The sequence below is a fragment of the Cydia fagiglandana genome, chromosome 21 (genome assembly GCF_963556715.1).
Source record: "Cydia fagiglandana chromosome 21, ilCydFagi1.1, whole genome shotgun sequence".
NCBI lineage: Eukaryota > Metazoa > Arthropoda > Insecta > Lepidoptera > Tortricidae > Cydia > Cydia fagiglandana.
The window spans coordinates 10,140,837-10,159,875 of record NC_085952.1 but is presented as its reverse complement, the minus strand read 5'-3'; the positions used below and the strand labels follow the sequence as shown (position 1 = coordinate 10,159,875).

Below are 19,039 nucleotides of genomic sequence, written 5' to 3'. Positions count from 1 at the left end.
CCCCATTAGCTATTAATTGGTTGTGTTATTCTGACATTTTTTTACTTATACGAGTGTATACTTATTTTAAAGAAATGCATCAAGACATAAATAAACATAGATAGATAGAATACTCTTTATTGGCACACCTCAGTAAAAAGATACAAAAGAAAAGTACAATTGACATTTAAACACATTGAGGCTCCTGACTTTTTTATAAACATGGGAGTAAAATACACATGTATATTTATTTTTTGCTCGATATATGTGGATATATGTTGGTATAGGTCGTATAGGGGCAGTTCCAAGATGATTTAACCCTACCAACGATACGATTTAAATTTAAAAAGTCATCGAGAAAACTAATAACAAAAAAAACCGGCCAAAAACAAAAAAGTCGGACTGGCGTTTCTAGGGTTCCGTACATAAGTCCGACTCACGCTTGACTGCACATTTCTAAATAGGTTTTCCTGTCATCTGTAGGTAAAGAACTATTTTGTGTATTTTTTACAAATTTTTAGACCCAGTAGTTTCGGAGATAAAGGGGGGAATGGTAATTTTTTGGCTATTTTCTTAAATAACTTCGAACCTATGTATTTAAAAATTATAAAAAAAACATGTCCATCTTTGGGTTAAATACTAATTTATATATATGTACCAAATTTCAACTTTATTGGTCCAGTAGTATCCGAGAAAATAGGCTGTGACAGACGGACAGACAGACAGACGCACGAGTGATACAGAACCCTAAAAAAAGCGATGTCAAGTGTGATTTTTTGTTCTTTTTTTTACGTGGTGAATATTTTATTGATGTGACAGATTTGATAAATGTTAACGTGCCTTGTCTTCCTACATTTAAATACGGTGCGATTATTGAGATGATGCAACTAGCTACCGGGTTGGCATCACTGCAACAATATTAAAATAGCTAAAATACCATCATACAATTTATAGTTACGAGGTTCCGTGGCTTAAGGGGCCCACTGATTAACAGTCCGCCGGACGGTGTCGGCCTGTCAGTTAGAACTAAATTTTGACAGTTCCGAACAACTGACAGGCCGATACCGTCCGGCGGACTGTTAATCAGTGGGCCCCTTTAAGGCTGCTTTTCATTGGGAGAGATGAACGGAGATAAGAGCTGAGTGCTTAGCCAACATGCCAATTTACGCTCCGTAGTGTAGCGTAGACATCTACTCTCTATCACTACTCTTCCATATTATAGTGCGACCAATAGAGATATTGGCGTTTCGTTCACTACGGAGCGTAAACGTTTGGCATATTGGCTAGCAGTCACCCAACGTGCAGAGGGTCTACCGCGAACCAAGTTCGACTTCTTGCCTCTCTATCACACCTACGCACGAATTTACAAGTGCGACAGAGATGCAACACGTCGAACATGGTTCACGGTAGGGCCTCAGGATTCAACCACATTACAAGCATTGCTATTGGATGATTTCTGCACGTCTCCTTTCATCTCCCCCCATAGACTAGGAATCCTCTAGACCGAGTTTAGAGCAATTATTTCATGCAACTGATGATGCCAAAAATGAGGGGGTGCGCGGGACGAGATGAGCTAAGTCCCGTGCCGTGATTGGTCCGTTCAAAGACACGGACGTCACACAAAGACACTTTCGACTTGAACATGGAGTAAATTTACCGTATGCGTGGCAGAGGGGGTAGCGCGACTATGCACAATCTGGAGGATGTTTTGTCTGTGTCTCCCTCTGTGTCTCCCCCTGAGTTGAAAGACAGCCTTAAATATTAAATTTTCTTTAGAATTTGGACCTTTTTAGGAACTTAACTATAACGAGTTCGCTAACAGTAATAGGTATTGGCGACAGGCGATTTATTTTGTGGGTTTTACCACTTTGACCAGTAGCGGATTAAGGGGGTTAAGGGCTCTTTAAAAACATTTTCGACAATGAAATTTTTTTTCTACGTTAGGATTCCAAAATCATATGGTTTTATACTATTTTGATAAGGCATCTTGTAGGCCATAATTATATTATAGGTAAGTATCGTTTTATTACCAGTCCTGTGATTCACTAGACTTATAGGTACCTACTCAAAACTGTTAGTGCTGTGATTATCTCAGATACCCTTATTATAATACTTCTTAGTATACGAACGCTTGTAATAATAATAATTAGCAAAAAGTGTGGGAATCCATTTACTAGCAATCTGTTTAGAAAAATAATTGATTTACGCTTAAGTACAGTATCTAATGATAATGTACTTATAGGTACTATCATTATGGAATGAAAAACTTAATTATATGTAATGATGTTGTCACGCTCAACACCCATAGTCTTGCCAGTAGGTAATCTGTTATATTGATTAATGTGTCTGCCGTGGTTTGCAGACTAAAGAGACACAGAATTATCAAGTGATTACGAAGAACGCGAGGTCACACATACTCATGCTTATAGGTAGATGTATTTTTACTTATTTTGCATCCTACACTATTTTAACCCATTTCCAGGCATAGTACGATTTATCGACCACATACGCGCCACTAGAATTTCAACTTTAGCATTCCGTTGTAAGATTGAAATTAGATTGCACTTTCGGGAAATTTGAGTTGTCCTCAAATGAATCATCAAAGCTGAATGAATTGGAATATATTTGGTTTTTATGGGAAATCCTTGTAGATTGGTGCGGCCGAAAAGGGTTAAGCTAAAGGAGCCAATGTTCATCACTTTAGAGTCCACAGCAAGCTCGGCCGAATGGGGTAGGCAACTGTCAAAAGTTTGCATAGATGGCGCCATCATAGCTTGCCCCTTTTTCTATGAGATTTGGCTTAAAAGCCTGGCATCCAGGGCATTAAAAAAACAACAATTTGACACAATCCTAAGGATTGACAGGGCAAGCTATAATGGCGCCATCTGCTAAATACTTCGACCGGCCAACCCCATTTCACCTTATCATACGAACGGAGTTTCGTTCTTATTTTAAAACTACGCGATGGATTGTAATGAAACTTTGCATATACAATTATTCTCTTTATATTATTATAAAATGAAACAAAGAAAGAAGGCACCGTAATTTTTCCATTAACCAATGATATAAATTGGAGGTCGCAACGATTACTTAATCAATCGAGAGGACGTAGCGTTTAGTCGCTGATTTAGCTGTGTTTACATCTCTGTTTGGCATTCACAAAGGTATACTTTGTAGACACAAATTCGGATGCGACGTTTATAAAGCCCTATTTAGATGGTCCAAGAACTTGCATGCAATTTTCATTAGGTTGCGGTTGATCGATCGACTGATTTACTATAGGTACGAATGGAACGTTGTCCACTCGAAAATCATTTTTATTAAATAAATATAAATGTTCTATAAAAAACTTATAAACTAAAATTATACTAAATTAATAAAAATAAAACCTAAACTACAATAAAAAATCGCTCCTCGGCAAGGTGCTGTAGACGCTGGCAGCATTACCTCGCTGAATTGCAATGCTTATGCATGCGCTGTGCGAGAAAGCTGCCAGCCCTACTCGAAATTATACGTCAAAGTAGAAAAATGACAATTTTAAATACCTACATCAGCTAGGAAAATTGTCCATCCAGCCTAATGTCGAAAAACAATTAGGTATGTCCAATAGTAAAAATATCGAATATGATACAGGTCGAAAAATATTTGTCAATGTTTGTTTACGTACAATCAGAAAAAATATCAATTGTTAATTAGTATATATAATCCTAAAAAAACGATTAAAAAAAGGAATTGCTATTTTAAAAAAGAAAGTTTCCATACGTAAAAGCTTGCCAATGAAAATTCAACTTTGACTTGTCAAAAATAAGATTCAAATTAGAATGGAACAGGAGACCTTTTTATAGGTCTCTGGGCGGCTAGAGGTTAAAAAAAGAAAGTTTTTATTTTAGTAAACAATTTTGTGTCATTTATGTCAAGACATTATGTCATATTGATAGGTACCTATTGAATATTATGTTATGTATATTGAATATTTTAAATTGTTACAGTTGTCGGGGTAGAAATATGGAAAGCAAAGAGTTATGTGAGTCACAAGTCCCGAGTTCTAGCGGTATTATATTAGGACAATAATTTAAAATTTGATATTTATTCATATTAGATTATATATTTACTTCCATTCTGTCTTAATAAATTTACGACGATTACAAATTTGGTTAACAATAAAATTAGTACTGACAGCTTAAATTAACACAAGCTGATAACTATTGTCCACAGGGGTAACAACTTTTGTACTCTACTTACTGATAGGTATAGGTAGGTAGGTCTTTAGTACTTAGGTATAGTCTTTGATCGGGATAATAACTTTATAATGCTTATCAAATTGTTTTCCTACAAGTATACTAGAGTTAGACCAAGAAAGTCTGCATTGATTTTCATAGGCCACGCAGAGCAAGTGTTAATTTAAACGTCAAACTTCTATGAGATTATGACGTATAAATAACACCTGCACTGCGTGTGCTATCAAAATCGCTGCAAACTTTTCTTGGTGTAACTTTACCTAATTTAGCCGTCTTGACGTCTACTTAAGGATGACTCACGCTAGCCCTGCCCGGGGCTCGAGTCGAGGCGTCCGACATGTCACTTTCTATGACGGCTGATCGGTGATCACGTGGTTCCATAGAAAACGAAGTGCCGGAAGCTCCGGCCCGGCCCGGTCTAGCGTGAGTCAACCTTAGAAGATTATGATCGATGATATTAAATACTTTGTCATGCGGAGCGTTCATTGAAGCGATGCATTACTATTAATAGTATTAATATTGTGTAGTTATATCATAATATCACTGTATACAATCTTGCAATTCTTGCCACAGCGTCACATTTCCTGGTTAATATCAATCACTATTACATGTATAATCGTTCTATATACCTGACGTTATTTTGCTGAACCTATAGTAAAAAATCGGGAAGAAGCATTAAAAGCGTGTAGTTCAAGATCATTTTGTATAGGTAGATGGTATGAAGACACATCCCTATTCTTTACGCAATGTACCTACGAAATAATAACGTATAAATAATAGGTACCCAAACCATGTAAATAATTTATACCCTAAAATTAATTTATTTAAAACTATTATAAAACTTATCATTCTGAAGTCATCTAGCATGGTGTCGAAGGTGATGTGATGACAGAATTTCCTCGCTGAATCGCAATTCTTACCAGTTGGAAGAAACTAGCAGTTCTTTTGCCCAAACCAAACTATTCTAGGCATGTTTCCTACACTTTAGAATCTTTAGAAGATTTGTAGCTAGAGAGCAGTTCGTGTCACTCTGCCGTATTCGAACTTAGATAGTTCAAGATATTCACAAGAGACGACACGTACTAGATCCATTCTAGATACGTTATAGTTTAGATATCAACTAGTTCTCATTTGCAATTCAATTTCGGCAACCAATTCGGGCAACCAATGTCACTTTTACGTTAGATAGAGTAAGATATCTATTAGATGTGAATTGGATCTCTAAGTCATATCCTGTGGAAATCGTTTAAGAGTATCTCCAGAACAGCTCAAATGTCAAATTTGACAAGTTAGATTTTAAACATATCGTTATCGTATCTTAGTGATGTCTAAAAGATATCTAATAGATGTCTATTTGAAAATCCGAATCAGGCCCACTGTCAGCGTAATGTTTAACCAATTTCTCTTCAGTTTCAGACACAATGGGTTCTCTGCCTCGGGTCTCAGTGGTGTCGGGTGCGCGGCGCGCGGTCCCCGGGGCTCCGCTGCCGTCCCACCTGGCCCGCCTTGACTGTAGTGACTCTACCGCTCTTGTTTACTCTGGTAAGCTTACTCTCCTATTTTCTGCCTCCGCTAGAGAGACACCACCAGGCACCTATTGATTGTAGCGACTCCACATGAAATGAAATGCAATGAAATGCGTTTATTTTTTTATTTTTCCACTATTCTTTTATACTCTGTTCCACTATTCTTAGTATAGTCAGCCAAAAAAGTGGTTTACCACTTTTTGACTCTATCCTCTGATTGATAGAGTCGAAAAGTGGTAGACGACTTTCTTGGCTGACCGTAAACTGAATTGCTAAGGGACGGAGTTATGCGACTTATATGGCCCTTAGCAATTTAGTTTAGGTCCTAAATAGAATCGCAATAAGGACATCATGGTAAGACCCCTGGTATCTAAACAGAACGTAAATGCAATGGTCCCCTAATGACACAAACCTACCTAAATAACTATTAAGTAGTTACTATTCAAATGCTTAGCCAAGATGACAATCGTACATCGACAAACGCTAAACGAAAAGGAAAAAAATAGGTACTTATGGGGTGACAGGAGCTACGAAGGAATGTAACTATTTCCATATATTGTTTATGTTTCGATTCGTTTTCTATCAACGATTTTCTTCTTGGCCAGGTCTCAGATATAATATGTAGGTACGTAGGTACACATTAAAACATTTAGGTATCACTAGAAGTATCATAACTGATAACGTTTGAATTAGATTTGATTGGACATAACAGCACAGATAATAGGTTTTGTTGGAAATGGTTTAAATATATCCTTAGGCCTTAGATATCTATGCTAAATACTCTAGATCAGCGGTCGGCAACCTTTTTTTTTTTTATTGGGGATTACTTGGGTTTTAGCAGCCAAGGGCCACATAGTAGTTAACGAAGTTGACGCGGGCCGCACTTTGGTAATATTTGAGACCGGGCCGCCTGTTGCCGGCCGCTGCTCTAGATTATAATTATAAGGTTTAAATCGGTGTTTGAAACCTGAGGCAACTATTAAGTACCTATAAATAAGAGGTTTCAAAGTTGGCAGCTGGCTAATTTGAATTGGCAAATTAATACAATTGATTGTATAGGTACTATTGCATTGCAGTAATCGCTCATATTTAATTCAAGCGCCTATTGAACTTGTGTCGCAATATTATCGCTACGAATATTAAATGTGAGTAAAATATGAAGTTACATCTGTCTTATACCTTTAAACGAGCAATTATTTTAAGTATATATTTCGGGGATCTTTAACTTTAACGATTTCGATGAAATTTGCTACCCCATGGTTTTACCCCAAAATCGACCTAGCTAAGAGGTTTTATCTCTGGGAAAACGCCTATTTTTGAGTTTTTCTATGCTTTCCGAGCTAAGCTCGGTCTCCCACATATGTCTCAGATTCAGGCCACAAGATTGCAGATTCTTTAACGCGCACGGTCCCTATACCCCATACCAGCGTCTATTGAGCATCGGCGTCTTAAGTCAGCGCTACCGAACATGGTTTCGCTGTTGCGCTAACGTTGCGTCTAGAAGCAGCCATGGAATTAGTTAGACACCGACGCTCGAGAGACGCTAGGTAAGGCTGTCTTTCATTATTATTATTTATCCGGTTATGATTGATGCAGATGAGACCGGCACAGCGCGCGTGACCTACGCGCAGCTTGCGGCGCGTACGAATGCGCTGGCGCGGGCGTTGGCTTCACGAGCGCGCGGCGCCGGCGCTAACCAGGATGGCGACTTTGTTGTCGGTGTGTGCATGCAGCCTACACACAAGTAAGTTGCTGCCGTATTCGAACTTCAAGATATTCACAAGAGACGACACGTACTAGATCCATTCTAGATACGTTATAGTTTAGATATCAACTAGTTCTCTTTTGCAGCGCAATTCGGGCAACCAATGTCACTTTTACGTTAGATAGAGTAAGATATCTATTAGATGTGAATTGGATCTCTGAGTCATATCCTGCGGAAATCGTTCAAGAGCATCTCCAGAATCGAGCAAATGTCAAATTTGACAGGTTAGATCTTAAACATATCGTTATCTTATCTTGGTGATGTCACTGATGTCTAAAAGATATCTAATAGATGTCTATTTCAAAATCCGAATCGGGCCCTTTTTATCTGTCCGTGTTCCAACTGTACATCTACCGACCTTCACCAAGGAGGAGTTTTGGCCGAAGGGTGTCAAGTTCCGGCGGTTCCGCGGCCGGCTCCCTGGCACTGCGGGGTTGCGAACTGCATCGCAGCCATAATCGTGTGTTTTTAGTTTTAAGATATATTTTGTAATTTTACAGCACAGTGATGGCGCTCCTCGCGTGCTGGAAGGCCGGAGCGGCCTACGTGCCCATGGAGCCCAGCTTCCCCCAGCAGCGCATCAACCACATATTGCAGGACGCACAACCTGCTCTGGTAGTCTACGATGACCGCTGTAAGTTTCATTTACCCTCTCTTGTTCTTCATCTCTTCTTATTCTTTTTTTCCATTCTGTTAGGTACCCTCTTCTGGGATGCAGGGCTCGAATCATTATTTCTACTGACTCCGGTCCTGGGCAGCTTGAGTAACACTCTCCCACCCCATTTCCAATTCCAAGCTCTTGCTCCACAGAACGGTGCTAAGTAGATTTAGGGCGACCATGTTTCCGTTTGCCCTAATGCCCTATAGATGCCCTTGCTAATGCCCTATAGATGACACCCTGCTATCACCTCTATTGACAATGACTTTAAGTTTCAAGATGACATGTACTTGGACCGCGTAGAGCACCAGTACCACCACCTTATTTCATTTCATTTATTTATTTATTGCATTCCAGAGTACATGCAGATGTTATCATAAATTAAATTGTTACAACATGGACCCTGAATGTTGTAGGATACACATTAATATCTTGCAGTAAACCACAACTACGACCGCTGTAAATCCTTATTCGGTTGTCTGTCTAATATGCTGGATAAAACTGCCGATATCGCCGATATTATTGTAACGTCTGAACTTACGCTTCTTTCTCAAGGCAACCCCTCAATGTTCGCCGCCAGTGGCGTGCCGTCAGTCTCCTTCGAGGAGCTGGCGATGGAAGCGAGTGGGCTTTCTGCGGAGACCCTCAACCCCATGGAGATGCTGGCTGACTCCCGGGCTGATAGCATTGCCATCGTGCTGTATACTTCTGGAAGCACTGGAGTGCCTAAAGGTAAATGAAGACACAATTTAATGCTTTCCAGGAATCTCAAAAAAATGTATGTATATAGAGAAACCGTATTAAACTTCTTTTCGTATTGTACCCTAACCGTAGGGTAGTAGGTACGGTAAGGGTTTTTTCAGATAAAAATTTAATTGTACCATTTACTTTTTTTCGAAAAATCATCGACTATTAGGTTATTTAGACTCAGAATCACCAGTACTATTAAATGAGACAAAGAAAAATAAAATCCCCAGTTTTTGATACAAATTTTGAAAATGCGGCACAAAACTGTAATTTTTTTGGGACACATAGTTTTTTCTTTTTAAATCGATAGTCCTCGTGATTATGAATAGTAATAACCCAAAAGTTTGTGGATTTAAATGGTACCTACACTTTTAGGTGAAAATTCCCATGTATTAATAGGTCATTATTCCAGGAGTCCGTCTCCCATACTCCGCCATCTGCAACCGCCTGTGGTGGCAGTTCCACACTTTCCCGTTCACGGAAACAGAAGCCACCTGCGTCTGGAAGACCGCTCTGACCTTCGTGGACTCGATCTGTGAGATCTGGGGCCCGCTGCTGCATGGACGGTCTTTGCTGATCCTGTCGAGGGAGACGACTAGAGACCCTCAGAAGCTGGTGCGGGTTTTGGCTGAGAATCAGGTGAGAGTTTATCAGGAATCTGGTTACACTTGCTTCTGGATGACTGCTCTGATATTCGTGGCCCAGTTTATTAGATCTAAAACGTGTTGTTGCAAAGTTCTTGCTGATCGCGTTTTACCTGAAAACCAAGAACTTAATATATAAAATTTAAAAGTGGAAAAATTACTGTCTTGGGTGAGACATAATTTTTCCACTTTTAAATTTATTCTAAGCTTCTGTTGTGTGAAACTTGCACTCTAATAATTGTTGACGTTGTAAATACATACAAAATCGGACGATTTGTATTTCTATCAGCGAGTGGCAAATATGCATTTTAATTTCAACAACTATGTTATGCGATGCGACAACAGAATGCCCGTCCGGGTCAAGGGAAAGGGTTACAAGACCGCTGTACGACCAGCAATGATATATGGTGCCGAATGCAGGCCACTCAGAAAGGACCAGGTGCAGCAACTACACGTAGCCGAAATGAGGATGTTACGCTGGTCAGCAGGTGTAACCCTCATGGATAAAGTGGCCAATAAGTATATACGTGGAAGCTTGAAAGTAACGCCGATATCTGATAAACTATCCGAAACGAGACTACGCTGGTACGGACACGTTATGAGAAGGCCCGAAGACCATATGGCCCGTAAAGTGTTAGATATCGCCACTGGTCCAAGAGGTCCTGGAAGGCCCCGACTCAAATGGCTATCAGTAGTAAATAGTGACCTCGAAGCTCTAGAATTACACCCAATGACGACCCAGAACAGAAATGGCTGGCGAAAAGCGATTAGGAGAGCCGACCCCAATTGAACATGGGATAAGGCCGGAGAAAGAAGAAGAAGAAGAATTTCAACAACTATGTTGTTCAATATAACAGAGAACCAGAACCTTTAAGCTAAGAATTAATATTTTATTAAATTATTAATCAACCAATTGTTTTTCAGATACAACGACTGGTCCTCGTCCCGACCCTCCTCCGCTCGATCCTCATGTACCTCTCCCTGAACCGTTCCGAACGCCCGCTTCAGAACCTGAAGCTCTGGGTCTGCTCGGGAGAGACCCTGAGCAAGGAGCTGGCTGCCCAGTTCTTCCAGTATTTCGGAGACCACAGCGGCTATAAGTTGGCGAATTTCTATGGAAGCACTGAGGTTATGGGAGATGTGACGTATTATGTGTTGGAGAATACTGCACAGTTGGATAATCATAATACCATCCCGATTGGTGAGTTTTAGAAATTCTTCATCATATCTAATACAATGCATATTCGAACAATATATATGTTGTACCGGATATAGCAATATCTATATTCGGAACAAGAATTTTTTGGAAGTCGAAGTAGAAATTAACTCTCAAGATCAATGTGGTTAGTTTTGATACGCACTTTTGATTACTTACCGTCGCGCTAGCCGTAATCGTCAACCTAATACCGACTCTTTTACCCAACCCCATAGTTATAATTAAATAATTTGTTTTTATTAGAAATCGAAAACTCTTTCCAACAACTCATTGACATCTCCAGGTTCTCCCCTGGACAACTGCGAAGTATACTTACTCGACGAGGAGATGCACCCGGCGCGGGAGTCTGAAGTCGGCGAGGTGTGGGTCGCTGGGGCCAACCTGGCGTGTGGATACGTGGGTGGACAGGCACCTGATAAATTCTGCGACAACCCTCATGCAACAAGCGCAGGTAAGATTGAGGGTTCTCCTCTGGATAACTATGAACTTTTCTTACTCGACGAGTAGATGCACCCGTGCGCGAGTCTAAGGACAGGGAGGCCTGGATTGCTGGTGCCAACCTGGAAAAAATTCAATAAGTACCAAGATTGGACCAGCTCTGGAATATTGCGGCTATGAAACCCAGTACTTTCTCAGATCCAACTACTTCCCTAAACTATATCACGTCACGATTGAGTTCTTTTTAACTTTCCCTAATGTATATCTACTTTTCTCAGTAAGTAGTTAATCATAATATCTACTTACTTATAACGTCAAACAAAATATGAATTCTGCATTTTCAGACTACGGCCGCCTCTACCGCACCGGAGACTTCGGTATGCTGCAGAAGGGAGTCATCCTGTACGCTGGAAGGACCGACTCTCAGATTAAGATCCGAGGGCATAGGGTGGATCTCCAGGAGGTGGAACGTGCTGTCGCCGCCGTCACCGGTGTTGAGAAAGGTAGGTCTTCTTTCTAGTTTCCTCTTCACCGAGGATCACGGTAACATCGGCATGCTGCTGAAGGGAATCATACTTGGCAGATATTTGTTCGGAAAATTTTCACGTATCGACACGCCTTGATCGTCGGCGGTTTTTTTCGTATTTATCTCCTATACATTTTTTATTTTATTTTTATTTTACATTATTAGGAACACTAAACAGATATCGTACAATATCATGAGTAACATACAATTGCAAATTATGGCTTAAATCTAGCAGGAGATCCAAAACAAGGTGTACACAGCGTGTTTTACAATTAAGCGGAAATATTACAAACTAATTAGACACCATATTATAGCTACAGTGAAAAATATCAGAAAAGAAATAACTTTCTAAAAATTACAATATAACGAGTAACGAACTTTACATCATAAAGATTTTTAAACATCACAAATGAAACATTACAAATGATCCAAACATGTCGTTAATTTCAATTATTGCTATCTTCCAGCCGTGGTCCTCTGCTACGGGCTAGCGACCGGCAACCCTGAGATCCTGGCTTTCGTCACCATCGAGCCAAATGCCAAGCTTGGTTCCCATCACATAGAGGCTGCTCTGAAGAATGCCCTTACCTCCTACATGATACCCCAGGTACCATAATAGCGTATGATTTGACTTATGCAGGCCTCCGCTTACAGGCCGGATAATGACAGACTTAGGATAAAAAACTTGCGTGAAAATAGAAGTTGAATGCTGTGTTGACTTTCCTTTTAAAGGACCAACTCCAACTCTCTTTGTCTTTAATTTTTTTTTTCAAAATTTTTTTTTATTGTCATCAAATCTGTAGGTAGGTGTAAGTAAAAACAAAAATAATGTAGTACCTACATATTATGTACATGTACGTACCTATTGCAGGTTATTATGATTGACACCATTCCGCTGCTTGTAAACGGCAAAGTGGACAGACAAGCACTGCTGAAGATGTACGAGAATACTAATAACAACGGTAAGAAATGGGCACATCTGTTTCTCTTTCTTAAAAATTATACCGCTTAATTACGAGTAGACGCCTCGGCTCGGCTGTGGAATGAGTTCCCTGCCGAGGTTTTCTGGAGGGGCTACAGTTTGAGGTTCTTGAAAAAAGGAGTTTACAGGCTTATAAACACCCCTGGAGTAGCGAGCGTCCATGGACTACGGTGACCGCTTACCATCAGACCACGCCTGTTTGCCATCGACATGGTACAGGAAAAATTGTTAATTTGGTCCCTTGCTACTTGCTCCACTTGTACTATCCCACTAAAGCCGGGCTTGAAATTGTACTGGTAACCATTGGTAACTACAGGTTTAGCCGGTTAACCCCGGTGAATGATGCAAGAGCTAGTGCCGCAAGTGGCCCTAAGTCAAATAAGACACCAATGACATTTTCTTTCAGATGACTCGGAAATCCCCCTCGACATCGACTATTCCGGCGTCGACTCCGACAGCATGGATAAGGCCCGGGTCCTCTTCGAGACCGTTGGAGAGGTCCTCGGTCGCTCCGCCAGGGGAGCCCTATCTGTCAGAGCGGGCTTCTACGAGCTGGGAGGGAACTCTCTCAACTCCATCTACACAATCACTAGGTTGAGGGATAAGGGGTATTATATCGGTAAGTATGACAAGGGTACCATTCTGTGCCCGCTTTTTAGCCACGGTTTACCAAGGAAGCCTGGAGTCTTGGTGACATAATGCAAAGAATTGGTATTAGTTATAGTTATTACGAAAGTGACTTATATGTCTGGGGGGAAACTGGGTCTTGTTGGAATTACCTACTTAGTCCAGAGGCGTAATTAGAGTGACAGAGAAAAATGCCCGCAATTTGCGAACTTCGATGTTCGCGGTTATAGGCCTGTTTGTACATGATGTTTTCCTTTACGGAAAAGTGACTGGTAAATACATTTCTGAAAAAAACACTGGTATACGAGACCCGAGCGGGATTTGTAGGCCAAATGCCAGTACCTCTAGGTTACCAGCGCTTTTTACCGTTATTATCATTATCTATTCTTTCTATTCGATGTTTACTTCAAATGGATCATGATGGAATTTATTTTTAAAACACAGCACAGATATAATTAAGTGTACTTGCTATTTCAGAAATCAGCGACTTCCTGGAGGCAGCCAACCTCGGAGAGGTGCTTTCGAAGCTGTCCACCAGCCCCGACTGCCAGGGCACCAACCAGCCCAAGTTTACAGCCGAACCGATGCGCGATGAACACAAAGACGACGTCATTGAGTAAGTCCATCTCAAGTTTTAAGCAACCTTTATGGACCGTGAGCGTTGGACGGTCTGCCATCTTGTGGCCTGAATCGGAAACATATGTGACATTGTACATTGCCAAAGCAAGTGCTACCATCTACCGTTCTCGCCGGCACGTTTCCTTGTGCATAGTAGGTTCTGCCATCTTGTGGGCTACATCGGAAGCATAATCGACACATTTACGCCTCGCGCCAAAAATCTGACGGCTCCTATGCTGCCCCTTATAGTTCATTCACGGGGCCTATACCACTTACCTCTCTATCACGCCATTTACGGCTCGGTTTGCGGAGAAATAGGTACTTAAAAAATTCCCAAGAGCTGGTTTTTGACATTGCGTCGTGAACGTTATTTTAAATACTCGTACAAAAGACACGTCACCATGGATCCAAAGTTTCCGAACTCAATGGCAACTTTAAGATTTATATAAGTATGACGTTCTAACCCTGAGAACTTTCATTAAATCTTAATAAGCATAATTATTCCGTTAAAGCCAGCTTTATTCAGTGAAATGATATATGGTAAATATTGTCCTTCCTCCACTTTGTTATTCTGCAAGTAATTACATAGCAGTAGGTAGGTAGAGCTCCGGGTGATATGTAATACTGCCCTCGCGAATACCATTTATATCACATTTCGTTTCCAGCATGATAGTGACTTCGTTCTACGAGAAAGCCGAGCTGGAGCAGTTCCTCCGGCACGAGATTGAGACGCGCGACTATGCGCACTGCATCAGTGCGTGTTGGGCTGCGCTACTGCAAGCACGTCTCTCCGTTGTTCTTAGAGACGGTAATTTATATTCTGTTTTTGCTCGACTGCGGAAAGGGTTACTTATTTTATTCTAACTTGAAACTAGATTCATTATAAAGAGTTGGTCCTAAAACACTGCCTTGAGGTACGCCAACATAAACTTATTTCATTTTTTTGCGTTTGTGTTTTATATTTCTCTGAGTTCTAGTAAAGTGGAAAATAACTCGGAAAGTAGCTCTACGCAGTTCCCCAATACTGCAAAAAGTCCATCAATCTTAACAATAAGTATGGGGTTGAAAAATAGTGTCAAACGCTTTGGTAAAGTAATCTTGCTTGACTATTTTTATATTGCAAGGAGATATTAGGTATAGCTTTTTGTTGTTTAAACATTTTTAACTGAGTTAGAACTTCTATAGAGTTCCGAAGGGTGACTATTGAAACGTTTTCACTATTTATTTTGGTTACTGATCTGAAACGTTTGCTCCGCAGACAGCGGAACTCCAGTGGCTGTGGCCTTGAACTTCGATGCTCGTGACGAGCCAGAAATCGAACTTACTGGCGGACTCGCCAAAATAATGGCTTTCCTGGAATTCGTCGAGGGTTCTGTCAGAGACACCATGCTCCCCGAAGGCAAAGGTAAGGCATATTAAAACTACCCACGATTTCAAACTTGTTCACTGATTTAACCCTAATTGAAAATTTGGACAAAGATATACATTTTCAAGATAAACCCAAAATATCATGTAAATTTGAAGCGTATCGAATAGTATATTTATATGTGCTGTTCTACATGATAACTACACTTATCAGTGAGAGCAAACAATCCTAAGCAATACTGTAACATAACATAAAACTGAAATACCTAATAAACAATAAGAGAACAATCTCACACCTGAGGATGCCGAAGATCGGGCAAAGTGGAGAAGATTGAATAGGAAAGGGGACCCTGGCGGTAGGGGAAAACGCTAGGTTGACGAAGACCTAATAAATACCTAATGGCTCCTCTACACGATAGGCCTACGCCGGCCACTCCAAGGGACGCATTTATGCGTTATAGGGAGCAAGTGATATTGCTATCTCATTCTACCGCATGGCTGCGTCCCTTGGAGTGGCCGGCGTTGGCCCATCGTGTAGAGGAGCCATAAGCAATATTACACGGGTTTTCTCTCTTCATAGTCGTTATACTATTTGCAGTGTTGTGGTCAACTGCTGACATCAGGCACATATGTTGCTCGCCGTATGATTTCTCGCCATTTTCCGAGGTCATTCTGGCAAATGCGTTCAGGGGTCTTTCCATGGCAGATTTAATAGACATGGGTTTTACTTACATGTACTCAAAAATCTCTCCCATCCAGGCACCATCCTCCACTCCTTCATGATGGCGACGGCCGAACACCTGAACGCACGCGAGAATGTGGCCGCGATCCGCGCGCTAGAACACGCCACCATGCGCGTGGCGCGCGAGAAACGGTTCCTCGGTGTGTTTACCACCAATACCAGCCCGCTTACACAGGTACAAACCATTAAATTAATACTTCTATTGTATGTATTTTATTGCAATTGTATTTTATGTGCATTTCAAACACAAACTTGTATTGTTGATGAATAAATTTATGATATGATATGATGATACTCTCGTTAGTTTGTGGTAGCTAGTAATTTCAATTTATATCCAGGCACAAATTTTCAATCTTATGATGGTTACGGCCAAGCTTCTGAGGCGCAACCGAAACTTGAAATCACGATTTTTTTTTTAATTTACCAAGAAAAGGGTTAACATTTAGAATTGGGTACTTTTCTCAGTTTCCTCTTTGTCTCTACTTAAAATAAATTATTCACACTGTGCACGAAAGAAGTAAAGCACCAAATAATTATTAGAAAAACATAGAGCGGTTATTTTTAACCACAATTTCTGTTTAATAATCGGATTGTAATATAAAAAGTAGGTGAGTTGACCGTGACGTCACTATACACGTTTTCATATAAATTCCATATTAGCAAATCGTTTTGACAGTTCTAAAGAAGAAGCTGATTTGACTAGTAGGAAATTAGCCAATTTTTAGATTTATCACTTGTCGATTTATCGTCACTATAACTTACTTAAGTACTTGGTTGGCGTTGGCGCGGTGACCCAAAATGAGTCTTGACCTCCAACACAAGAGCACGCCACTTTGATCGGTCCAGAGCGGTATCCCGCCAGCAGATCAGAGGCAGATCTCCGTGAGCTCGGCGTCACTATAACAAGCTCTATTTTTCCTCAGCAACTGGGCACCGATGTCCTCGGCTTCCAAACCCTCCTCGACTACCAGATCAACCAGTACGCGGACGAGCACGGCGCTCGCATCTTCGGAGACGCCCCCGACGACATGAGGGCCATTGTGTGCTGGAAAACTGTTGAATGAGCTGAGACAATGTAGACTTTATTATAATGTATGTACGATTGAGAATCCTTTAGCTTGATAAGTTTATGATTTGCAAAAACACATGTTGAACCCCTCACCCCTCTCAGTGAACGTAAGTTAACGTAAGATTCTGCTGTTCTATCTCTAAAACCGTTAACTACGTTAATTCTTCCGACTTTTTGTAGAGGATAGCACGATAGACAGAATTTGATGTTGCCAACAGAGGCAACAGACAAATTCAGACACTATTACTTACTTCATCATTAGCCTTTACGTCTATTGCAGACGATTTATGGTGTAACATACATTACACCGCCTGGGACGGAATTAAGGAAACGCAGGGATGGATACTTACTTAGTGGAAGAATATATGAGGAGACATATTAATCAGCCCAATGATGAAATCATTTGGGTGTTCTGCTTAAGGGCCCCACTGATGCGTTGCGTTGCTTAACCTCGTATGTCCCTGCGTACTTGTAAAAGTACAAATTAAATTCGAGTTATGAACTCTTATGGAAATAAAAGAAAATTCCAAATTCAAAAGCAAATAAATTGAATTGGGCCTTACGAGGGTAATGCGTCGTGCCGCGTTGTTTCGTCGCATGCGGACGTTTTGCATATATGTACTGCATATTTTTATTCTCCATGCCCATTAAAATGCGTCGACGACGGCGACTCTCTTAGATAGCTATAAGTTTATTGATACTTTGAAAAAGTTGGCATAGTATTATCAAATAAAATAATTTTGGAGTTTGGAACAAGTACCAGTGAAAACAATAAGACATAGAGGCTTTTCCTATACTAAAGTTGAATATGAAAAACCAGTTTAGTATTGTAGTGATAAGGTTAGTTTTAAGATACAACGAATTTAATTGGCTTGCCATTGTAATTTATAATAATCAATGTTCTTCCATTTCTACATGAAACTACACGAATCTCTGTAAAGCTAAACATAATATATTTTGTAATAAATATATATGTACATAATCAATAAACGGCCAGTCTCAAAAAATTGTATATTACACACCTAGGGCAGGAAAATAAGAAAGTGATTTACTGGCCGAGCGGTGCATATAATTTTTCTGTACGACGGAGGCGGAAAGCTGCAACTTTGTTTCGAGCAGCGTGCCGAAAGTTGACGCTTTCCGCACGGAGACCAGAAAAAACTGTTACATGGTGTGGTGGTAAAATTACATAAAGAAAACTAGTTTGACTGTGGCCGTAATGTACAAAACTAAGGTCTAGTTTCTATGTAATATACGGTCATACGCCCCACGTTGGGCGCCAAATGTAATGGGTCAGAACCGGTTTTTTCTTCATACAAAAATACCGGTATTATTAAGTTCTTTTTTGTACTTTGGTTTATTATTTCATTTTTGATGGGCCAATCTAATAATACGAAGTCGTAACCTAAATACATGATTCAGTCCTACGGAATAAGAGCATAAAATTCTTAATAATATTGGGTTTTTTGGTATTTAATAAAAAAAAACGTTTCCGAGCTCGGCTCGTAATCGACCAAGTCACAAATATGTGAAAGTTTTTCAACCAAATTTTCGAAATCTAACAGCTCGTCATCATCTACATCTAAATAAGTAATATTGTATTACAAATAGTTTGTAATGTTTGTAGGTATGTGTAAAGTATTGTTATTTAAATCTTACTAGATCTCTCATAGTTGAGCAGTGATAAATACGCTCAGGAACAATTAAACTGGTGCAATTTTTATATAAATTGTACCCGTTTATATTGTTGTTGACTATAAATATAAGCTACAGCCCAATTTGTACCTTATTGTTTTAATTTAATTTATTTAAGTGTTTAATGTATTAAATTAAAATAAACAATCTTTGTTTTTTATTATTTTTCCATTACTGACATATTTTATTATAGTCGCACCAATA

General features: G+C 40.0%; 1 protein-coding gene across 2 annotated transcripts in view; it reads left to right on the top strand.

Moving 5' to 3' along the window:
• Window positions 1–18,982, top strand: part of LOC134675150 (beta-alanyl-bioamine nonribosomal peptide synthetase ebony) — a 56,550-nt gene extending 37,568 nt beyond the window's left edge. Inside the window, exons 2-17 of one of the 2 annotated variants that reach the window (XM_063533320.1) lie at window positions 5,628–5,759; window positions 7,340–7,487; window positions 8,009–8,142; window positions 8,722–8,898; window positions 9,326–9,552; window positions 10,482–10,758; window positions 11,057–11,224; window positions 11,556–11,714; window positions 12,205–12,344; window positions 12,609–12,699; window positions 13,126–13,338; window positions 13,824–13,962; window positions 14,630–14,772; window positions 15,223–15,369; window positions 16,089–16,246; window positions 16,995–18,982. In XM_063533320.1, the coding sequence (XP_063389390.1) occupies window positions 5,639–5,759; window positions 7,340–7,487; window positions 8,009–8,142; window positions 8,722–8,898; window positions 9,326–9,552; window positions 10,482–10,758; window positions 11,057–11,224; window positions 11,556–11,714; window positions 12,205–12,344; window positions 12,609–12,699; window positions 13,126–13,338; window positions 13,824–13,962; window positions 14,630–14,772; window positions 15,223–15,369; window positions 16,089–16,246; window positions 16,995–17,135 (2,583 nt within the window). In that variant the 5' untranslated portion in view covers window positions 5,628–5,638 and the 3' untranslated portion in view covers window positions 17,136–18,982. The remainder of the gene's footprint in view (window positions 1–5,627; window positions 5,760–7,339; window positions 7,488–8,008; window positions 8,143–8,721; window positions 8,899–9,325; window positions 9,553–10,481; window positions 10,759–11,056; window positions 11,225–11,555; window positions 11,715–12,204; window positions 12,345–12,608; window positions 12,700–13,125; window positions 13,339–13,823; window positions 13,963–14,629; window positions 14,773–15,222; window positions 15,370–16,088; window positions 16,247–16,994) is intronic. The other variant, XM_063533321.1, reaches the window with a different exon arrangement.
• The last annotated feature ends 57 nt before the right edge of the window (window positions 18,983–19,039 follow it).